Raw genomic sequence first — 19,294 nt, forward strand, 5'->3', positions numbered from 1 at the left:
AAATTCACATACTAAATACTAACTCATAGTACTTCTCAAGTAGGCATCAAATCATCTCTAAATGAAATAAACTTGACTTCTATACAAGTGCCTTTTGAAACATCTTTCAACACATAAGAATTTATTTTCTTCTTGTATCTTCCATAGTCAAGTACCAAAGAAAATTTTCTAAACATAGAAGCAACTTTAACTTCTACAGAAATATCTTAAATAAGAAATGAGGTATAATTCAATAATTTCTTCACCCAAATATTTAATAAACCCAAAGTAAAATACTGTGACCCACACATTTTCAAAAAATTTAAGGTAGAGAGTAATATTTTTCATAACTTATAAGAAGTATTACCAATTTCTCATATATAAGACATTTCATCTTATAAATAACAACATATAGTTTCACTCAAACAATTATGTATAACTACCGATATTATGTCATCATAAACACTTATTTTAAGTAAGTACAAGTACTAGCATATTCGACATTATTTTAAAATTAGTAAGAAATATTAACAAATCATGATTACAATACTCACTACCCATAAAAAAATATTTTTATTTGATGCAACCCATCATTCTCAAAGAAAATTTTCACTCTAACTTTTCTTAATAATTCTACAGGAACCAAATTTGCCCGAATATTAGAGTTATGGATCGCCCAACTAATGCCAATATTTTTCAGAAGTGAGATTAAAAAGAAATTTTCCATTCCGAGAACTTGAGCAGTTCTTGAATCACCAAAATAAATAAATTATTCTTCTTGCTCTTCAACTTCGATGTAGGACACAAAATTAACTTTATTAGCACAAATCTGCTTAGTAGCACAAAAGTCTAACATCATTAGCCATAAGATTCGCTTGAGAAATGACCACAATAATTATATGATCCGCTTAGTCAAAATTATATTTGACTTTGCAGGATTATTATTTCTCTCGAATCCTCTTCTACATTGAGAAATATATAATGGCTTAGTGTAGCCCCAATAAACAATTATCATTTCCAATAAAGCTTGATCTCAAATAAATAACTCATAGTTATACGAAGAAAAATCAATGATTACTCAACATTCACCTAAATGACCAAGAGATAAGCAAAGTTTATTTTAAGATCACAAAGTACTTCCACCAAAATGCAATATACTTTGGCACTCCAATATATATTGTCGCCACAAGAATCACAAATTTTGTAAGGCTCTTCCATATTGACATTTAAAAAAATTATTTCCGCGAGGCAAGGGCGGAAAAAGCAATCGACAATAATATACATATATGAGTTCTCTTAGATATATTTATAATAACCATTTTTGCTAAAGCCAGATTTAAAATCATTTAATAGTTCACCTAAGATCTCTAGAAACATAAGTAAACTGTAAAATATCGATGCATTAGAAAATCAAGTTTTACCACTGCTCAAAACAAATAATATATTGCCTCTTTAAAATTTTAAGAGAGTAAATTCAAAACATTCAAGATAAAGAGAACTACAAAAGCTTCTCTTATAAGACTAAAAAAAAATATGCATTTTTTTTCACAATACAAAATGCACATACATAATAACACGCTACAAATTTACTACAGCAAATAACGCACACCCCGAAATACTAATAAAATTAGAAGGAGATTATATGTATCATCTTAAGGCCAAAGATATATGCCAATTATATTCTCACGAGAATAAGCATGAAAGAATAAATGTTGAGGAGGTATTAGTTCAATTATCCATACCTGTTACTTAGATATATATTACGCAATATCAAGCAGAAGACATTACCATATGTCTGTAAAGTCCATCAGAATTTCATAAGTAGCATTCTCTATAAGAATAAAGTAGAATTATCCTTAAGATTGTTGGAAAGATATTGATGATTATGGAGAATAAGATTTAGCTTGAGGCGTGTCAAGGACACTGTCCTTAAGGATATTTCACCCACATAGTGATAAATAAAATTAGGCGTATCCCCCAGGATTCAACAAGCTCTTCCAGTTATTAAACTGGGAACAGAACTAGCAGAAAACTCAAGAAAGAAACCCAGCACATAGAAGGAAGAAGATGATTCAGAAAGTTGTATTAGAAAGTGTGTCTTTAGCTCTTCAAAGACCATGTTTATATAGGTGTTGCTTCAACAGCTAGATAACGGCTAGTTTGACTCTATCAATTGTAAAATAACTTACTAAATAATAAGTAGATGTAAATAATATTTCAAAGAGAAAAGTTTTCCCAAACCAAGATGGACATTACCTTTTGATATATCACTAATTTTTCAACAGAATCATCTATCTACTGTCAGTAGCTAGCAGCCTTTCACGAATTCCGTTCTCTACTTTCTTCAGATTCAGCAGGTGCATTCTGATCATGCATCAATGTTCTATAACCAAATTGCGACTGTGTGGTCGTGTCTTGAATGTTGTCTTTCGATGGGGTCTACGCAAAAAGGGACATGTAACCACATTGCTTCTTCCTTGTCTTTGTTGCAGGCTGCACATTGTTGGCTGATTTCAGAAAAGAATGATTTAAGAGCATGTCGGTAGTCCAACGCGAGCTCGGATTCTTGACCAGACAACTTCTCACAAAATCCTTTGCCTTTGCTGACAGTTTCGCATTCTCAAAACTTGGTTCCTCATACCCGATTCGGTATAACACATCATCAACCTTTGCATAAGAATTGGATGATTCCCATTGGGGTGTCCTAGTGATCAACTCGTAGACAGTGCAACCAAGAGCCCAGATGTCCGCCTTTGGACCGTACTCCCGCTTAAGCATGAATTCAGGTGCCATGTACCTTTTGGTTCCCCTGAGTCCTTGCTTTTGTGTCCAGCTCTGTTCCAAAGTCATAGCAAGACCGAAATCAGCGGTCTTGGCAATCTCTGTTGTATCATCATCAGTAGGAGTAATAAGTAGAACGTTGTGAGGATTTATATCGCAGTGAATGATTCCCACGCCATGAATGCGAATAAGCCCTAAAACGACGCTTTTGGTGTGTTTTTTAACTTCAACCTCTGGCATTCCTTTCCCTGAACAATTCAAGCGATCCGCCAAGCTTCCATCAGATGTATATTCTAACAATAAGTTGTAAAGGAGAACACCGTCTTCTAGCGTAACTTTAACATCGAAAGAGCGAATAACGTGAGGAGAATCTTCGAACAAGTGGAGAAATTCCCTCTCTACTTGAAGCGATTCAGAATGGCTGAACATACTAGACTTTACCACAATCAGTGATAGAATTAGACAATGATGAACAGTAGCAGTGAAATTGGTATCATCAGAGGAAGCTAACGAAACGAAGCCAAAGCCTCCTTTCCCCAATGTTCTCCCTCTCTTCCACATAACTTCTACTTCTTCTTCTCCTTTCGCCATTAGAAATAACTAGGTTACTACAAAGAATGTTATGTGAATATTCTCTGTCCCTCTCACCTCTGCTAAGTAGTGTAGTTTTTGTACTAGTAAGTATTTTGGTTGCTTAAAAGTTTTGTTTCCCATTTGGCTATTTAGTCTACGCTTACCCTATTATATTCGGTCTCATCTCCTATTCCTAAATGGAGTAGTACAAAATTTTAATATGTTACTTCAATTTTATATTATTGTCGCATAAATTATTCTAGAAACTAATAAATTATTTTGAAGATGAAAATCTTGAAGAAATTTTCTATAAAAATGAAATTTATCCTCTATTATAACTCGTAAATATTTTTCTTTGTAAAATTGTCCATCTACATAAATTAATTAAGTTCTCCTCAATTTTACTACCGGATATACGCCAATAAAAATGAAGAAATTTTATTTTTATATCTAAAAGCTCATTAACAGTCCTCTTTATTTTTGCTTGAAAGTTGAAATATACATAATATTAATGCATAAATCCTCAATAACAACAATTTATTTTAAAGCACAAGTGTGAAGCATAGTTTAGGAGATTTGGCAATTATATCTTAATTTCATTTATTTTAGATATTTCCTTTAAAATAACAATTTTTTAGTAATCTACCAAAACAAAAAACAATTTTGTAGTAATCAATTACCTATTATCTAATATGCATCTCCAATTCTTCTTGCGTATTCAATTGAAATGTGAATAGGCTTTCTCAATTGAGATAAACACCAATTATGCATAAGTAGAATAAAAGCAACCGAGATAATACAAGCATAATACCTTATCAACACTCGTAATTCCATCTAAGAAAATAAAATTAGACATGACAAAGGGCAATGTCTTAAATTTGAGAGAGCGGTTTCCAATTGTCGGGTAAAGTTCAACTTTAAAATTAGAATCAAAAGCCCTATTACCATATATCGACTCTCGCATTGAGAATCCGTAAACCATCGAGTCTTTGAATGCAAGTTATACCCGAAATCATTAGACATAGAACATGTCTGTCTGGACGTCACATACCACATTGTTGAAAAAAACTGTTACCAAGCACAACGTTAACAGCTTTAGTTGGATGCAAGCCATCAAAATAGACATGGGCATTCGTCTTTGAACAACCATTTCCTCCCATTTTGCATAAACTTGCAGTTTCACCTTCTTCTATTGATGCAAGTCTGTAGCTTTTAAAGAATAGCTTTTTGCTAGTGATACTCAACTGGTGCTGAGAACGAGTGGGAGATTTTGTGACCATATTAGTTACTCCTATTTTCAATAAATTACTATGTCTAAGTGACTTTCATATTACTTAGGTAAAATTAAATAATTTTTCGTTAAAAAAGTATTTTAATTGTTTTTGTCACTAACTTCTTCTTCTCTATATAATATAAAGGGTCAAATCTATGTCAATCCCATCTCGGTGATTAGTTAAGTGGTTCTAATTTGACAAAACAAAAATTATAGAAGCTCGGGAGGACTCTTAAAAGGGGTACAAAATGCATATATAATCATCATTCAAATGTATGTAGCTAAATAGAGATGTTTAGGTGCAACTCTTCTCATTGCATTGTTCTGATGTTGTTATTTATTATTTGTTGATGTAGGACATGCTTACTGCTGGAACTGAAACTTCATCTACAGCTATTATTTGGGCGTTGTCAGAACTGATGAAGAACCCAAACGTCATGGCCAAGGCGCAGAGTGAAGTGAGACGAGCCTTCAAAGGGAAATCGAGTTTTGATGAAGAAGATTTTGATAAATTGTTAGTGGTTAAAGAAACATTAAGGCTACACGCTCCAAGTATATTGCATAGGGAATGTAGGGAACAAACATGTATTGATGGATATACAATACCTTCTAAGGCCACAGTACTAGTTAATACATGGGCAATTGGAAGAGATCCAGAAGTTTGGCATGACCCGGAGAGTTTTATACTAGAGAGATTTGAAAATTCTTCTATTGACTATATGGGAAATCACTTTGAGTTTATTCCATTTGGGTCGGGCAAATGAATTTGCCCTGGAATGCTTTAGGTAATTTTAGATATCCTTGGCTCGGCTCCTCAACCACTTAAACAGGGAGCTTCCATATGGAACTAGTCTGAAAGATTTGGATATGAGCGAGAAACCTGGAATGAGTGCAGCGAAAGAGAAGGATCTCTACTTTATTGCCAAAAACGATGAATGTTTGGATGTCGTGCTTTAGTTTGATGTTTATTTGTGTCTCCTTTTTGTATTTGACGTTTACCCTGAAAATGAGCAATGAATAAGCTCCACAATTGGTTTTACATTTTTGGTTCAAAAGGTCAGATCAAAGAAGCTATTCTGCCATTCGTGTAGTATGTAATAATATGATCACCTTTTGTGTCTCTTTTCTCTATGTCATTGTTTTTGGTCCACATTGATATCCCAGATTTAGTTCAAAAGATCAAATCAATTCCCTTATCGATAAATATAGATTTTAAAACTGATTAAGGATTTAACATGTAAATTTCTATCAGATCTCATTCATTTCATTCTCATCATCAAATTATCAGTAATACATTTTTAGAACTGATTAAGGATTCATATCATTCTAGTTGTACATATTGTATAGCAATCTATGAAGGTATTTCATCTTTACATGTCCTAGCAGATGTCTTGCCATGTTCTATTTCATTATACATCCAAGAAACAGATCAGATATGGCCAGCAATACGTAATGGTTATTATCAGTTAAACAATACTGCATATTTGGAAATCTTAAGGCCGTATTAATACTTTGGAGATAAGCATCACTATTCACTGCAGGATAGCAGCAACAATAAGCAAGGCAAAACTGAAGTTGAAACTAAAAGCTAAGCAGCAATTGGAAGTACCAGTCCAAGGAACAATCTATTGAACACGTTACACGCCAAGAAACTTCTGTGATGAATTAGCCGCGTGAAATGGCATTCCAAAGTTCACTCATTCACTAGTTTAGATATTTGCAGCTGGAAGGCTACTGAACTTTCTCAGTATTGCAACCATGCTTTACTGTTCCTGCAGCAGTGATCTCAAGTCGTGCCATAACCCTGGATTGAACAATAATGACGAACAATTCTGGAATGTAAAGGCAAAATATACAAATATAACCTCGGGGAACACTTAATTATATTGATGATAAATCATCTGACTTATCACAATAAAGAAAGATATAAATTCTCTGCTACCCTGTGTGGCATTTAACACATTGTAATTTCATCCATTTAGGGGAAAATTGAAAAACAAGTTAGCCGATCAAGGGTATAAGAAATGAGCCATTCTACAAGACTGTGCTATTCAAAACAGGAGTTTCGCTATTGTACATTGTTTAGAGGACATTTAATTTACAGTTGATGTTTCAGGGTCAGTACCTGCGCAAAACCTACATGGCGAGAGTCCTAGAGAACTCATCAATGCATTTTGTGACATGAAACCAGTTTCAGGCCATTTATTGGACTGCTGAGAAGTGGCAGGAACAATATATTCCTGATAGATATTACCATCTTGTCAACTCTAAATTTTCTTGTAACAACCAGAGTGTCACCAGCAACAATAATCCCATAACCAAGAAAGAGAGCCCATAAACTTGAAATGTTGGTATAATAGTCAGGTAAACTTTTTTGTACTCAAATAATGTTACTCAAACCTCACAAGCAGTTTTATTAAGGGCTACAAAATTCCCATGTGTCAAGATAACATCTTTATCAGGTATAATATTTTATTATGTCTTGCTGACTAGTTATAGACCTGCAGAGACCGTTTGTGATTACTGGAAATGAGCTTATGGAAAACAGAACTTTAACTCCCACTTGAATTAATGCATGCCGAAGTTTCCTCTATCCCATCTACCAGAATGTTTAGTGTACATCCTATTTATCAACTTCGATAGCAGTAATAAATGATGATGTCCATCTCATTGAAGAAGTATTAGGCATGTGCCTAATAAGAGTTTTCTTTGGTTTGGTAGCCAACCTTGTTGACTTGGTTTGGTTGGTAGCCAACCTTGTTGAATTAGTTTGGTTTGGTAGCCAACCTTGTTGAATTTCTTTGGTTTGGTAGCCAACTTTGTTGAATTGTGAAAAGTGTGTGTAAATTGTCAAATATTGTAGGCTTTAGAGGGTGAAGCTTTGGCTATAAAAGGAGAGCTTCAACTCTCATTTCTACACACCAACAAAGAGAGAAAGAAAGAGTAAGGTTTCACAGACAAGGTATAAGAAAATAGTCTGTGAGGAAAATAGAGAGAGAGCGATATTGTAGTGAGGTGGGAATATCAAAAGAGGGTTATTTCTTTTGAGTGTTGTAGTGGTCTTTGGAGTATTTACCTCCGACCTACAAAGTTGTAAAATTCCTTACTATAGTGATATCAGTTGCTCCTCTCGGGGTCGTGGTTTTTTCCCTTATTCAGAAGGGTTTTCCACGTAAAAATTTTGGTGTCATTGTTACTCTTTTATTCTTGTTAATTACCGTATCTCGGTGCTACATTATTATTCCGCTTTATTACCGTGAATATTATTTTGGTAAGGGGTTTATTCCCAACAACTGGTATCAGAGCACAGGTTCTGCTCGTTCACTGAAATACTATTCACTGTCGGTAGTACTATACTTGGTGAAAAATAAAAATGTCCGGAGTAAAGTACGAGGTAGCAAAATTCAACGGAGATAACGGTTTCTCAACATGGCAAAGAAGGATGAGAGATCTGCTCATCCAACAAGGATTACACAAGGTTCTAGATGTTGATTCCAAAAAGCCTGATACCATGAAAGCTGAGGATTGGGCTGACTTGGATGAAAGAGCTGCTAGTGCAATTAGGTTGCACTTATCAGATGATGTGGTAAATAACATCATTGATGAAGACACTGCACGAGGAATTTGGACAAGGTTGGAAAACCTATACATGTCCAAAACGCTGACAAATAAATTGTACCTGAAGAAGCAGTTATACGCCCTACACATGAGTGAAGGTACGAATTTTTTGTCACATTTAAATGTGTTTAACGGACTAATCACACAGCTTGCCAACCTCGGAGTGAAAATCGAGGAAGAAGATAAAGCCATCTTGCTATTGAACTCGTTGCCATCTTCGTACGATAATTTGGCAACAACTATCCTGCATGGTAAGACTACTATTGAGTTGAAAGATGTCACATCGGCTCTTCTACTTAATGAGAAGATGAGAAAGAAGCCTGAAAATCAAGGACAAGCTCTCATCACAGAAGGTAGAGGCAGGAGTTATCAAAGGAGTTCGAACAACTATGGTAGATCCGGAGCTCGTGGGAAGTCAAAGAACCGATCCAAATCAAGAGTCAGAAATTGCTACAACTGTAATCAACCAGGTCACTTCAAAAGAGATTGCCCAAATCCAAGGAAGGGCAAAGGTGAAACCAGTGGCCAGAAGAATGACGACAACACAGCCGCCATGGTGCAAAATAATGATAATGTTGTCCTCTTTATAAATGAGGAAGAGGAATGCATGCACCTGTCAGGTTCAGAGTCGGAATGGGTGGTTGACACAGCGGCATCTCACCATGCCACACCGGTAAGAGATCTTTTTTGCAGATATGTAGCAGGTGATTTCGGCACAGTGAAAATGGGTAACACAAGTTACTCAAAGATTGCGGGGATTGGTGACATTTGTATCAAGACAAATGTCGGATGCACATTGGTTCTAAAGGATGTGCGGCATGTACCTGATTTACGGATGAACTTGATCTCGGGAATTGCTTTAGACCGAGATGGATACGAGAGCTATTTTGCAAATCAAAAGTGGAGACTCACTAAGGGATCATTGGTGATTGCAAAGGGAGTTGCTCGTGGCACGTTGTACAGGACAAATGCAGAAATATGCCAAGGTGAATTGAACGCGGCACAAGATGAGATTTCTGTAGATTTGTGGCACAAAAGAATGGGTCATATGAGCGAGAAGGGATTGCAGATTCTTGCCAAGAAATCACTCATTTCTTATGCCAAAGGTACAACGGTAAAACCTTGTGACTACTGTTTATTTGGTAAGCAGCATAGAGTCTCATTTCAGACATCGTCTGAAAGAAAATTGAATATACTTGATTTAGTATATTCTGATGTTTGCGGCCCAATGGAAATTGAATCAATGGGAGGTAACAAATATTTTGTTACTTTTATTGATGATGCTTCACGAAAATTATGGGTTTATATTTTGAAAACCAAAGATCAGGTGTTTCAAGTTTTCCAGAAGTTTCATGCTCTAGTAGAAAGGGAGACGGGTCGAAAGCTAAAGCGTCTCCGAAGTGACAATGGAGGTGAGTACACTTCAAGGGAATTTGAAGAGTATTGTTCAAGTCATGGGATCAGACATGAAAAGACAGTTCCTGGAACCCCACAGCACAATGGCGTAGCCGAGAGGATGAACCGCACCATTGTGGAGAAGGTGAGAAGCATGCTCAGAATGGCTAAACTGCCTAAGTCATTCTGGGGTGAAGCAGTTCAGACAGCCTGTTACCTGATCAATAGGAGTCCATCAGTTCCGTTGGCGTTTGAAATCCCAGAGAGAGTTTGGACCAACAAGGAGGTGTCCTACTCGCATCTGAAGGTGTTCGGTTGTAGAGCTTTTGCACATGTACCAAAAGAGCAGAGAACAAAGCTGGATGATAAATCTGTTCCCTGCATATTTATCGGATATGGAGATGAAGAGTTCGGGTACAGACTGTGGGATCCTGTAAAGAAGAAGGTCATCAGAAGCAGAGATGTAGTCTTCCGAGAAAGTGAAGTTGGAACTGCTGCTGATATGTTAGAAAAGGCGAAAAATGGTATAATTCCTAACTTTGTTACTATTCCTTCTACTTCTAACAATCCCACAAGTGCAGAAAGTACAACCGACGAGGTTGCCGAGCAGGGGGAGCCAGAAAGTCTTAAGGAGGTGTTGTCCCATCCAGAAAAGAACCAGTGGATGAAAGCTATGCAAGAAGAGATGGAATCTCTCCAGAAAAATGGCACATACAAGCTGGTTGAACTTCCAAAGGGTAAAAGACCACTCAAATGCAAATGGGTCTTTAAACTCAAGAAAGATGGAGATGGCAAGCTGGTCAGATACAAAGCTCGATTGGTGGTTAAAGGCTTCGAACAGAAGAAAGGTATTGATTTTGACGAAATTTTCTCCCCCGTTGTTAAAATGACTTCTATTCGAACAATTTTGAGCTTAGCAGCTAGCCTAGATCTTGAAGTGGAGCAGTTGGATGTGAAAACTGCATTTCTTCATGGAGATTTGGAAGAGGAGATTTATATGGAGCAACCAGAAGGATTTGAAGTAGCTGGAAAGAAACACATGGTGTGCAAATTGAATAAGAGTCTTTATGGATTGAAGCAGGCACCAAGGCAGTGGTACATGAAGTTTGATTCATTCATGAAAAGTCAAACATACCTAAAGACCTATTCTGATCCATGTGTATACTTCAAAAGATTTTCTGAGAATAACTTTATTATATTGTTGTTGTATGTGGATGACATGTTAATTGTAGGAAAAGATAAGGGGTTGATAGCAAAGTTGAAAGGAGATCTGTCCAAGTCATTTGATATGAAGGACTTGGGCCCAACACAACAAATTCTAGGGATGAAGATAGTTCGAGAGAGAACAAGTAGAAAGTTGTGGCTATCTCAGGAGAAGTACATTGAACGTGTACTAGAACGCTTCAACATGAAGAATGCTAAGCCAGTCAGCACACCTCTTGCTGGTCATCTAAAGTTGAGTAAGAAGATGTGTCCTACAACAGTGGAGGAGAAAGGGAACATGGCTAAAGTTCCTTATGCTTCAGCAGTCGGAAGCTTGATGTATGCAATGGTATGTACTAGACCAGATATTGCTCACGCAGTTGGTGTTGTCAGCAGGTTTCTTGAAAATCCTGGAAAGGAACATTGGGAAGCAGTCAAGTGGATACTCAGGTACCTGAGAGGTACCACGGGAGATTGTTTGTGCTTTGGAGGATCTGATCCAATCTTGAAGGGCTATACAGATGCTGATATGGCAGGTGATATTGACAACAGAAAATCTACTACTGGATATTTATTTACATTTTCAGGGGGAGCTATATCATGGCAGTCTAAGTTGCAGAAGTGCGTTGCACTTTCAACAACTGAAGCAGAGTACATTGCCGCTACAGAAACTGGCAAGGAGATGATATGGCTCAAGCGATTCCTTCAAGAGCTTGGATTGCATCAGAAGGAGTATGTCGTCTATTGTGACAGTCAAAGTGCAATAGACCTTAGCAAGAACTCTATGTACCATGCAAGGACCAAACACATTGATGTGAGATATCATTGGATTCGAGAAATGGTAGATGATGAATCTCTAAAAGTCTTGAAGATTTCTACAAGTGAGAATCCCGCAGATATGCTGACCAAGGTGGTACCAAGGAACAAGTTCGAGCTATGCAAAGAACTTGTCGGCATGCACTCAAACTAGAAGACAGTGCTACCTCCTCTAGATGAATGAGACTGGAGGGGGAGATTGATGATGTCCATCTCATTGAAGAAGTATTAGGCATGTGCCTAATAAGAGTTTTCTTTGGTTTGGTAGCCAACCTTGTTGACTTGGTTTGGTTGGTAGCCAACCTTGTTGAATTAGTTTGGTTTGGTAGCCAACCTTGTTGAATTTCTTTGGTTTGGTAGCCAACTTTGTTGAATTGTGAAAAGTGTGTGTAAATTGTCAAATATTGTAGGCTTTAGAGGGTGAAGCTTTGGCTATAAAAGGAGAGCTTCAACTCTCATTTCTACACACCAACAAAGAGAGAAAGAAAGAGTAAGGTTTCACAGACAAGGTATAAGAAAATAGTCTGTGAGGAAAATAGAGAGAGAGCGATATTGTAGTGAGGTGGGAATATCAAAAGAGGGTTATTTCTTTTGAGTGTTGTAGTGGTCTTTGGAGTATTTACCTCCGACCTACAAAGTTGTAAAATTCCTTACTATAGTGATATCAGTTGCTCCTCTCGGGGTCGTGGTTTTTTCCCTTATTCAGAAGGGTTTTCCACGTAAAAATTTTGGTGTCATTGTTACTCTTTTATTCTTGTTAATTACCGTATCTCGGTGCTACATTATTATTCCGCTTTATTACCGTGAATATTATTTTGGTAAGGGGTTTATTCCCAACAATAAAGGCCAGAGTTACAGCACGATCGAGGCATTGTTTCTTCCAACTATTTGCTTAAGAATCTACTTGCGTTCATTATTGTCTAAAATATTTCCGGAAGTTTGTTCCTAAACTTATTATTTTTCTAATTCTATGGTTTCCCTTGATGTTTTCAGTTTCTTCTTTATCACAAAAGATGAATCTATTAGGAAACCGGTTGTTTCTAATTTGCTTGACATGGAAACTAGAAGTGCAGCAGATCAGTCACATTAATGAAACCAAAGATTTCTGAAACCTAGCAGATCAATCATGCATACTAAGAAACTCAATTGCTGATTACTAGCATCTATGAATCTGCAACAGATTTTTCAGTTTGAAAATCGACTAGCACTTAACATTAATTAATGAAACAGAATAGAACTCTGCCAATTTTACTAAGGTATTTATTGCAAACTGATGCCACTCATCATTGACCAAAAAAAACTTACAACAAGTCGCCTTTATTTGTAAGGTGCATTGATCAACTATGACCATATATTAAAAAACTTCATTTCATTCAACTAAAAAGGGGCTGCACCTGAGATCATCTTGATCACAGGCTGCCTATGTACCCCCAACAAATCCTAAAGAGGGATCAAGCCCACACGTAGTTCTTTTACATACACAGTATTCAATTGTATTGTTTTTTAACTAAGAAGGGGCTGCACCTGATCATCTTGGTTGCAGGCTGCCTACGTACCCCTAACAAATCCTAAAGAGGGATCAAGCCCACACGTAGTTCTTTTACATATATTACAAATCAATTATCAATCTTAGTATCTACTTTCAGTATCGCCAACAGCCTTCCGCGAGTTCCCTTGTCTAATTTCTTCATATTCTCTTCTCTGATTATTGCATCAATGTCCTATGATCAGATCACGGTTATGTGGTTGTATCTTGAATGCTATCTTCTGCTGCGGTCTGCGTAAAATGATCTTTAGCTTCTTAGCTGTCTTTGTTGCTTGCTGGACATTGTCTTCTACTTTGGATGAATTCAGGAACGGACGGTTCAATAGCATGTCGGCTGTACAACGTGAACTGGGATTCTTGAATGCTATCTTCTGCTGCGGTTTGCGTATAATGATCTTTAACTTCTTAGTCGTCTTTGTTGCAGGCTGGACATTATTGTCTGCTACTTCGGATGAATTCAGGAACGGATGGTTCAATAGCATCTCCGCTGTCCAACGTGAACTGGGATTCTTGACCAGACACCTCTTCAAAAAATCTTGTGCTTCGTTCGACAACTTTGCATTCTGAAACATTGGTTCCTCAAACCCGATTCTGTATAAAACATTCGAATCTTGGCTATCTTCTTCTGATTCCCATAGCGGTGTCCCCGTCATCAACTCGTAGACAGTGCAACCAAGAGCCCATATATCAACTTTTGGTCCGTACTTTTCGTCAACCACGGATTCTGGTGCCAAATACCTTTCAGTTCCCCTCAGTCCATGCTTTTCTGCCCTGCTCTGTTCCAAAGTCATAGAGAGCCCGAAATCTGCGATCTTGGCTATTTCATCAGAGCCCGCAAGAAGAATGTTATGGGGCTTGATGTCGCAATGAATAACTCCTCTGTTGTGTATGTGAACGAGACCTAAAACAACATTCCTAGTGTGTTTTCTAACTTCAAACTCTGACAGTCCTTTCCCTGAGTTGTAGTTGTGAAGACGATCAGCTAAGCTTCCTCCGGAGGCATATTCGAGAAGTAAGTTGTAAACGGCGACGCCATCTTGTAGTTCAATATTAGGTCTGAAACAGTGAATTACGTAAGGCGAGTCTGCAAACATGCTGAGGAATGCCTCTTCTTCTTGCAACGATTGAGAGCGATGGAGTAAGCAAGATTTTATGGCGATGAGAGGTGGAAGACGCTCTAACGTGGGAGGTTGATTATCGGAAGTCGAAGCTAAAGAAACAACTCCAAATCCACCTTCACCCAGTGTTCTCACTCTCTTCCACAAGATGGAAGCCATTTCTGAAAGTAATTTGTGAAATATCAGGATGTAATTCGTGAACGTCTGCTGCTGCTGCTTCGTACTCTTATATTATAAGGTGAAGTTGTCCCAATCCTTTATTAAGTAGGATTCTAACTTTTGTTTCCTATTTTTACTTTCCCTATTTCTGTTACGGCCCTATTCTTTTTCTCAAAATATGACCCTATTCATCCACGTATTTAAATTCCATTCCTCTCCAGCAACAATTCAAAAAGAGAACTACTAACTCTATTTTTATAAAATTCCAAAACCGTCCTTTTGATTTTTAATGTAAACGTATATAATGTTATTTACTTACAAATCACCAAGAAGAAAAGTCATGTTAACACGTAATTAGAAGTCATATATGTTAACACATTAGTATAATAAGGCCTATTTTATGAAATTTTGGGTGAACTGTTAATTTCTATTATTATTTGTTTAATCTTCTTCTCGATTTTACACTATAACTTGTAAGTAATACTCGCTTTGCCACAAGACATGCACCTTAAATTTTGTTGTGTAAGCAATAAAAATACAAATATTTTATTTCAAATGAGACTAAGGTCATTTAACGAATTTAATTATTTCTAATTTAAGGAAGACGAATGAGCAAAAAATAAAACAGATATAACAAATTACTTTTGTTAATAGGATTATTCTGAATATTATGTCAATTCCTATGTTTATACATTCTAGAATTAAACTGTCATACATTGTTTCGATGATAAAAATTTCATAGTGAAGAATGTCTTTCATAGTAGATTTTCACTCAAATGTGTAGCACAAAAGTACTACGCCCAATTTTTCATGAAATACTATAATCATCCTCTTGATTAATTTTTGCAATAAATACTATCATCATAATTTTTGCTAATATATCTTAATTTTTTATTTTAGGTATTTCTTTCAAATAGCAAATTTTTAGTAATCTACCAAAAGTAAGCCTGTTTAACGGGCCCGGGTTGATTCGTTTTCGTACCGGCCAAGACCGGTTGTAACCCAGACCGGCCCAGGCCGGTAGTTAGAGGGTCGGGTGGGCTGGGTTAGGGGGTTGGTCCGTTTAAAAAGAATTCGGTTAACCGGATCGGTCAAACACGGGCAACGAAAAATACTGTTGAATCGGTTAATCGGCCCGATTCGGACCGGTTCAACGGCTATAAATCTGATTTTTTTAAAAAAGTGATATGACCGTTGGCCCTTTGAAAAACTATAAATACACCCCCCCCTCTTCATTTCTTCACTCATCTCTCATTTCTCAAATTCAAATTCTCAATTCAAGTTACATCATGCCCTGTACTTCTAGAGTGTGCTCATATGTTTGAGAATACTTTGAGGTGGTAGAAGAAAAAGAAGTGCAAGAACTGTGGTCTAATCTTAAATCTTCGTCTAAAGTGGGTGGGCATATGCTGTTTAAGGAGGCATATGAAGAGTTGTCTTGAGCGTCCTCCAGAAATTCATATTTAAGTTGATTTGAGACAATTTGTGTTATTTTAAAATTATTAGACGTATTTATGCTTAATGTTTTAGTTTGTTAGATTAATTTGAAGTATTATTATGCAATAAAATTTTTATTTTACTCTTTTTTCGTTAATTTAGTTGTAGTTAAATGCAAACTTTAATTTGTAAGTTTGAAATAAAAAAAGAACATGAAAATTATCAGTGCAATTTTTTTCCATCTTTATTGTATTCTATTATGTTAAATTCTTATTTTTTGAAATATCAAAATTTCAAATATAAGGATTTTAAAGTCTTTGCATTCTTTTATTCAAACACTCTTTTTATAAGATTGTTTTTTGTTTTATATTATATTAATATAAATTACGATAGTTATACAAAAATACAAAAATAAAAATACTAACCCGGCCCGGCCCGACCCAGCCCCTTGGACCCGTAACCCTTCCGGTTAATTTTTACCCGGATGGACCCGGACCGGCCCAGATTGGAAATCGGCCGATCACCTTTTTTCTCAACCCGAACCGGCCCGGACCACCCGTTAAACACCTATAACCAAAAGGAAAAACTATAAAAATAGCACGGTCGAGCCAGTTTTCAGATTGGTCATTGAAAAATAGCCAGCGTTTACCAAGTCAATGATAAAAAGCCACTATTTTGCTGCAACAGAGACCGGTCCAGCATAATATACTGGAGCTCGGTGCACCTGTGTATGAACTTCCAGCATATTATGCTGGACCGGTATACTTTGCTGGCTCCAGTATAATATACTGGAGACTGGAGCACCGGTGCTCCAAACTCCAGTATATTATGCTAGACCGGTATATTATACCGGAACTCCAGTATATTATGCTGGAGTATTTTTTCGGATTTTGAACAATGTTTTCGTTCAGATTTATCTTTACATGAAAAGTGGCTAAATTATGATTACTTTTGAAACTGGGGTATTTTTGAACGACCACTTGTAAATCTGGCTATTTTTGAATTTTTCCCGGAAAAACAATTTTGTTTTAATCAATTACCTATTGTCTAACATGCATCTTGATTCTTCTGGCGTAATCAATTAAAACGTGAATAGGCTTTCTCAATTGAGATAAATATCGATTGTGCATAAGTAAAAATAAAAGCAACTGAGATAGTACAAGCATAATATCTTATCTATACAAGTAATTCTACCGAAGAAAATAAAATTTGACAGGACAAAGGGCAATGTCTTAAACTTGAGAGAGTAGTTTAACAATTGTAGGGTAGATTTCAACTTTGAAATTGGAAGCAAAGCCCTATTATCATATCTCGACTCACACGTCGATGAAGAACGTATATAGCAAAATGTGATATTTGGCGTGAATTGTAGAATCCCGTAAACTATCAAGCCTTTGACCGCAAGTTACGCCCCAAATCATTAGACATAAAATATGTTTGCCTAGACGTCACGCATCGCATTGTCCAAAAAATTTGTTATCAAGCACAACGTTCATAGCTTCAGTAGGATGCAAGCCATCAAAATAGACATGGCATTCCTCTTTGAACAAACATCTCCTCCCATTTTGCATAAACTTCCAGTTCCACCTTCTATTGATGCCACTTCACAACAAGAGTTCTTGGTGTCACTAAAGCATATTAATTATTCTCAATAAACTACTATGTCTAATTGACTTTCATGATACTCGGGTAAAATTAAGTATTTTTTTCGTTTAAAAAAAATATTTTAGTGACTTCAGTGCAATATAGTGAATAAAGGCATTATAAATAGTATAAAATTTTCCTCTACAGCAATATTTTATATGGGTGCCCTTTTAAATCTCACTTGCAAAGTCAAAAATAAGTGCATAAAGGTGGTTTAAGTAGTAATCTTTCGACTGTAGCAATATTTTTCACTTTGCCCCTTTCGATAAAAAAAAATAGCCAAAAAAAGCAAAATATTGGGGAACCTTGAGAATCAGGGGGATTGAACCCGACGTGAATCGAACACGCAACCTTCTGATCTGGAGTCAGACGCGCTACCATTGCGCCACGGATCCCATGATGTTTTACAGTTCTCATTATTTATAATATATATGTGATCCGGTGATTAATATGAATTGCCCGATGACTCAAATTGATCCCACAACAAAAACTTATCTCCGTAACACCAAGCAGCGTTGCATAAGAAAATAAATAAATAATCGGCATGTATAATGCGTTGTTTGGTTGAAATTACTGAATAATACCCTTAACAAGTTAGATAGAATTTATATGTTATTTTATGCGAGATAAAAAATGAACTAAAAATATTTATATTAGAAATACTAGGATTAACTTTAAAGTCAAAAATCCCCCTAACTAAGTAATACGTGTATATTAATTTGCATAACATTCATTTCATTATTAATCATTGCATGAATAATTCTGTCAACTAATACTCGGTGTAATAGTTTTATTGTGGTGGGATAATAGCAAGCACTTGTCCGTTGAAAGAATGGTGTTCAAGGGGACTAAGAATGAACTCGAAATAAATTTGTGGAAAGTTACTGACTTTTTAATTATCTTTGGATGAAGAATAGTCATTTCCTGATACCAAATTGAGGTATCACTCCAATGAAACAACGGAAGAAGTAGCAGAAATGAAGGAAAACAGAAAAAGAGAAGAGAATAGAATAGAATAGAAGCAGAATTTAGAGGAGAACAAGGAAACTCAATTCATATCAATCTGACTTTTACATTTTTGATGTACCTCCTATTTATAGTATTTGTAATGAGGCTAAAATGCTGAAAATAAAAGGAAAGGGAAATGCAAACACTCTAATTGTGTGACACAACACTAACTACTTTTCCCGCCAAAATCTAGGCAACTACATTTCAAAAACTAATCAGCCAATATGTGTATCATTTCTGGGCAGAAACTAACAACTGTTTTTATCATAACCGAGAGTCCGATTGAATAGAAAATATATCTGAAACCGTAAAGTCAACATGAAAGTACGATTGTGAACACATGTTATACAACTCGTATCCTGTTTTGTTCTATTAATATTTGCACTGGAAAAATTGATGCATCAACGTAATTCTCAAGTTAAAAGGCATGCAGGAGACAACTCTGTTCTCTCTCACCTCCTAAAATTTCTTCAAGAAAATAGTGATGAACCAAAGTAACTTCATCACTAAAGGGAACTTCAGGGTGTAACCTTAAATCATAGTTACATCCAAGATAATATTAGGTGTTTCTCAAATCTCAAATCTTCAAGCCCCCATTTGCTTCACTACTGCAATCTGCATGACAGCCTCGTTGATATACTCATTCGAACAAAAACAGTTTTAACCACCTGCCTCCAAGCTTCCGAATATTCGGGCTTGAGCCACCCTCTGTTATGTATTCCAAAACTAAGTGATTATTACCGC

At 36.3% G+C, this 19,294-nt stretch overlaps 2 protein-coding genes and 1 non-coding gene across 3 annotated transcripts; all 3 read right to left on the reverse strand.

Moving 5' to 3' along the window:
• Positions 1 to 2,283: 2,283 nt before the first annotated feature.
• Positions 2,284 to 3,459, reverse strand: LOC107803911 (mitogen-activated protein kinase kinase kinase 20-like). Its single transcript, XM_016627705.2, has one exon. The coding sequence runs from the start codon at positions 3,349 to 3,351 to the stop codon at positions 2,419 to 2,421; it is 933 nt and encodes a 310-aa protein (XP_016483191.2). The 5' UTR covers positions 3,352 to 3,459; the 3' UTR covers positions 2,284 to 2,418.
• Positions 3,460 to 13,324: 9,865 nt separating this feature from the next.
• LOC107803910 (mitogen-activated protein kinase kinase kinase 20-like) lies at positions 13,325 to 14,461 on the reverse strand. Its single transcript, XM_016627704.2, has one exon. It carries the CDS (start codon positions 14,459 to 14,461, stop codon positions 13,352 to 13,354), a length of 1,110 nt encoding a protein of 369 aa, XP_016483190.1. The 3' UTR covers positions 13,325 to 13,351.
• Positions 14,462 to 17,865: 3,404 nt separating this feature from the next.
• On the reverse strand, positions 17,866 to 17,937 carry TRNAW-CCA (transfer RNA tryptophan (anticodon CCA)). Its single transcript has one exon. It is a non-coding gene; the product is annotated as a tRNA-Trp (tRNA).
• Between the last annotated feature and the right edge of the window lie 1,357 nt (positions 17,938 to 19,294).

Source organism: Nicotiana tabacum, chromosome 8 (assembly GCF_000715075.1).
Source record: "Nicotiana tabacum cultivar K326 chromosome 8, ASM71507v2, whole genome shotgun sequence".
NCBI classification, from domain to species: Eukaryota; Viridiplantae; Streptophyta; class Magnoliopsida; order Solanales; family Solanaceae; genus Nicotiana; species Nicotiana tabacum.

Excerpts from the sequence above, each read along its gene's own strand:
- LOC107803910 (XM_016627704.2), bottom strand. The coding sequence starts at position 14,461 with ATGGCTTCCATCTTGTGGAAGAGAGTGAGAACACTGGGTGAAGGTGGA.
- LOC107803911 (XM_016627705.2), bottom strand. The coding sequence starts at position 3,351 with ATGGCGAAAGGAGAAGAAGAAGTAGAAGTTATGTGGAAGAGAGGGAGA.